Below are 2,500 nucleotides of genomic sequence, written 5' to 3'. Positions count from 1 at the left end.
TAGAATCCATAGTGCTTTCAAGCACATACATTAGACATCAGCTCATTCAGTTTAATATGAAAAGGCAGGTGAATACTTGCTGACACTGGGTTTCAAAGGCCCGGCCCATCTGCCCACTGCCGTCAGCACTTCTTAAAGCGCACACGGCACTCGCTGTGCTCTCACACGCCCTCGCTGTGCATGCGTTTTGTGGGAGCACACAGAGTTCCAGGTCCTGTTCTTAGGCAGCTAAAGAGAGATCTTTATGCTTCGGTGTGTGGACCGTGTATTGTCTCGTGGGCCTTCTGGGTTCTGCTGTGATTGTGACGTCTGCGTTGTTGTCGCCTGTCAGTACCCAGAGCTGCTGGTGGCATCGTACAACAACAACGAGGACGCCCCCCATGAGCCCGACGGCGTGGCGCTGGTCTGGAACCTCAAGTACAAGAAGAACACGCCCGAGTACACCTTCCACTGCCAGGTCAGTCCACGGCCCGCCGCAACGCTCTGATTGGTCAGAATCACTTCAAAAGGCTGCACGGTTCAGAGGATACAGCGTCTGGTCGTCTGGGTGTTAAGCTCTATAAGCCCGTCCGGGCTTATAGAGTACACATCTGGTAGATTGTACTGTATTGGTCAGAATCGCTTCACAAGGCCCCACTCATGATCCGATACAGTACAAAGTGGCAGATGTGTACTCTACCGGCCGGGCTCTGACTGCAGTGTGTCCTTTCAGTCGGAGGTGATGTCAGCAGGCTTCGCCCGCTTCCACCCCAACCTGGTGGTGGGCGGGACGTACTCGGGACAGATCGTCCTGTGGGACAACCGGAGCAACAAGCGCACCCCCGTTCAGAGGACCCCGCTGTCTGCGTCCGCACACACGGTGACACGCTCGCACACACACACACACACACACACAGTGACACGGTTCTGATGTGCGTGCATATTTTCATCACCTCGTCACATATGTTGTTGGGGTATGTGATTCAGAAGGCTCTTTGATTGGCTCTTAGGTTAGTGTTTAGCTTAGCGTTATCTTTATGGTTGGTTAGCCCTATGGTAAAAATGAGCGCTAAACGTTTGCATTAGCGTTGTCATTAAGGTTACAGTTAGCATTGAGCTTGTAGCTGACGCGTCTTTGTGGCTCTGTCTCCCAGCACCCGGTGTACTGTGTGAACGTGGTGGGCACCCAGAACGCCCACAACCTGATCAGCATCTCCACAGACGGCAAGATGTGCTCCTGGAGCCTGGACATGCTCTCCCAGCCACAGGTAGGCCTCACTTTGCAAACGCAAGCACACGATACATGCACACTGGCACACGCATGCTTTTACTGCTGCTGCAGAGAATGTTGTCATGGTCAACGTCATTGAGTTATGGCGTGAAAGACCACAATAGTAGTAAGGAAAAGTCCTTTAACAATGACGCATATGCAGTGACCATTGCCCTGCAGTGACAATAACCCTTTTAGTTAGGGTTAGGGGTAGTGTTTTTACAACAAATTAACAATGGCCTCTAGAGTCTATTTATGTATCTCTAGGTTCCACTGCTACCCTTAAAGAATCTACTTTATAACTGACCCATATTATGTGGCGATCAAGAGCTAGTGCATAGAAGCTACTGTATCCCAGCTGAAGGCCCTCTTGCCTTATGGGTGCTCCAGCTCTATGCCAGGTGTGTGTGTGTGTGTGTGTGTGTGGGCCTGACCCCCAGTGGTCTCTGTGTGCCCCCTGCAGGACAGCCTGGAGCTGATGTTCAAGCAGAGCAAGGCGGTGGCCGTCACCTCCATGGCCTTCCCCCTGGCCGACGTCAACAACTTTGTGGTGGGCAGCGAGGACGGCTCGGTGTACACCGCCTGCCGCCATGGGAGGTGGGTGGGCTCTCCAGCTGGTATTAGCATCAACAGATGAATGGCATAGGATTAAAGATTAAAGAGTTAATTATATTATGAGGTGGTACTGACGGTAACATTGACAGTTGCTATTAGCTCAATGCTGGTATTATTCAACTCTCTGTCAAAGGTTCAATGTATCATATTATATTTAGGGCATTTAGCCCTAGTTTTTGTACAAAGCGACTTTCATTCATAAACACTTTCACACACCAACAGCGGTGTGAACCATGCAAGGGGACAGCCAGCTCATCAGGAGGAGTTAGGTTAGGAGTCTTACCCAGGGGCACCTCAACAGGTGGAGGAGCAAGGGATTTAACCAGAAACGTTCCAGCCACTGGTCAACCCACTCATTATCGTTATTGTTCTAGCATTATAACAACATTTTGTTCACGGTGATGACATGAGTTTAATGTTTTTAACACAACAATGCTTATCTGTAGCTTTTAAGGGTTCAAATGTAGTTTAGCAGATTTGCTCATGAAACATTGTTAAGGTCTGTGTGCGGGGTGTGTGATGCGTGTGCGCTGCAGTAAGGCGGGCATCACAGACGTGTTCGAGGGCCACCACGGCCCCGTGACCGGGCTGAGCTGCCACAGCGCGGCGGGAGCCGTGGACTTCTCCCACCTCTTC

At 50.9% G+C, this 2,500-nt stretch overlaps 1 protein-coding gene across 3 annotated transcripts in view; it reads left to right on the top strand.

Moving 5' to 3' along the window:
• Window positions 1-2,500, top strand: part of LOC307086152 (dynein, cytoplasmic 1, intermediate chain 2a-like) — an 11,410-nt gene that overhangs the window by 5,801 nt on the left and 3,109 nt on the right. For all 3 annotated transcript variants that reach the window (XM_079751240.1, XM_079751239.1, XM_079751241.1), the window contains exons 9-13: window positions 332-457; window positions 713-859; window positions 1,134-1,247; window positions 1,713-1,846; window positions 2,401-2,500. The exon at window positions 2,401-2,500 is cut by the window's right edge and continues 45 nt beyond it. In XM_079751240.1, the coding sequence (XP_079607366.1) occupies window positions 332-457; window positions 713-859; window positions 1,134-1,247; window positions 1,713-1,846; window positions 2,401-2,500 (621 nt within the window). The remainder of the gene's footprint in view (window positions 1-331; window positions 458-712; window positions 860-1,133; window positions 1,248-1,712; window positions 1,847-2,400) is intronic.

Source organism: Pollachius pollachius, assembly GCF_949987615.1.
Source record: "Pollachius pollachius genome assembly, chromosome: 14".
In the NCBI taxonomy this organism is placed as follows: domain Eukaryota; kingdom Metazoa; phylum Chordata; class Actinopteri; order Gadiformes; family Gadidae; genus Pollachius; species Pollachius pollachius.
The sequence above is the reverse complement of the archived record's forward strand: the minus strand, read 5'-3'. Positions and strand labels throughout refer to the sequence as shown.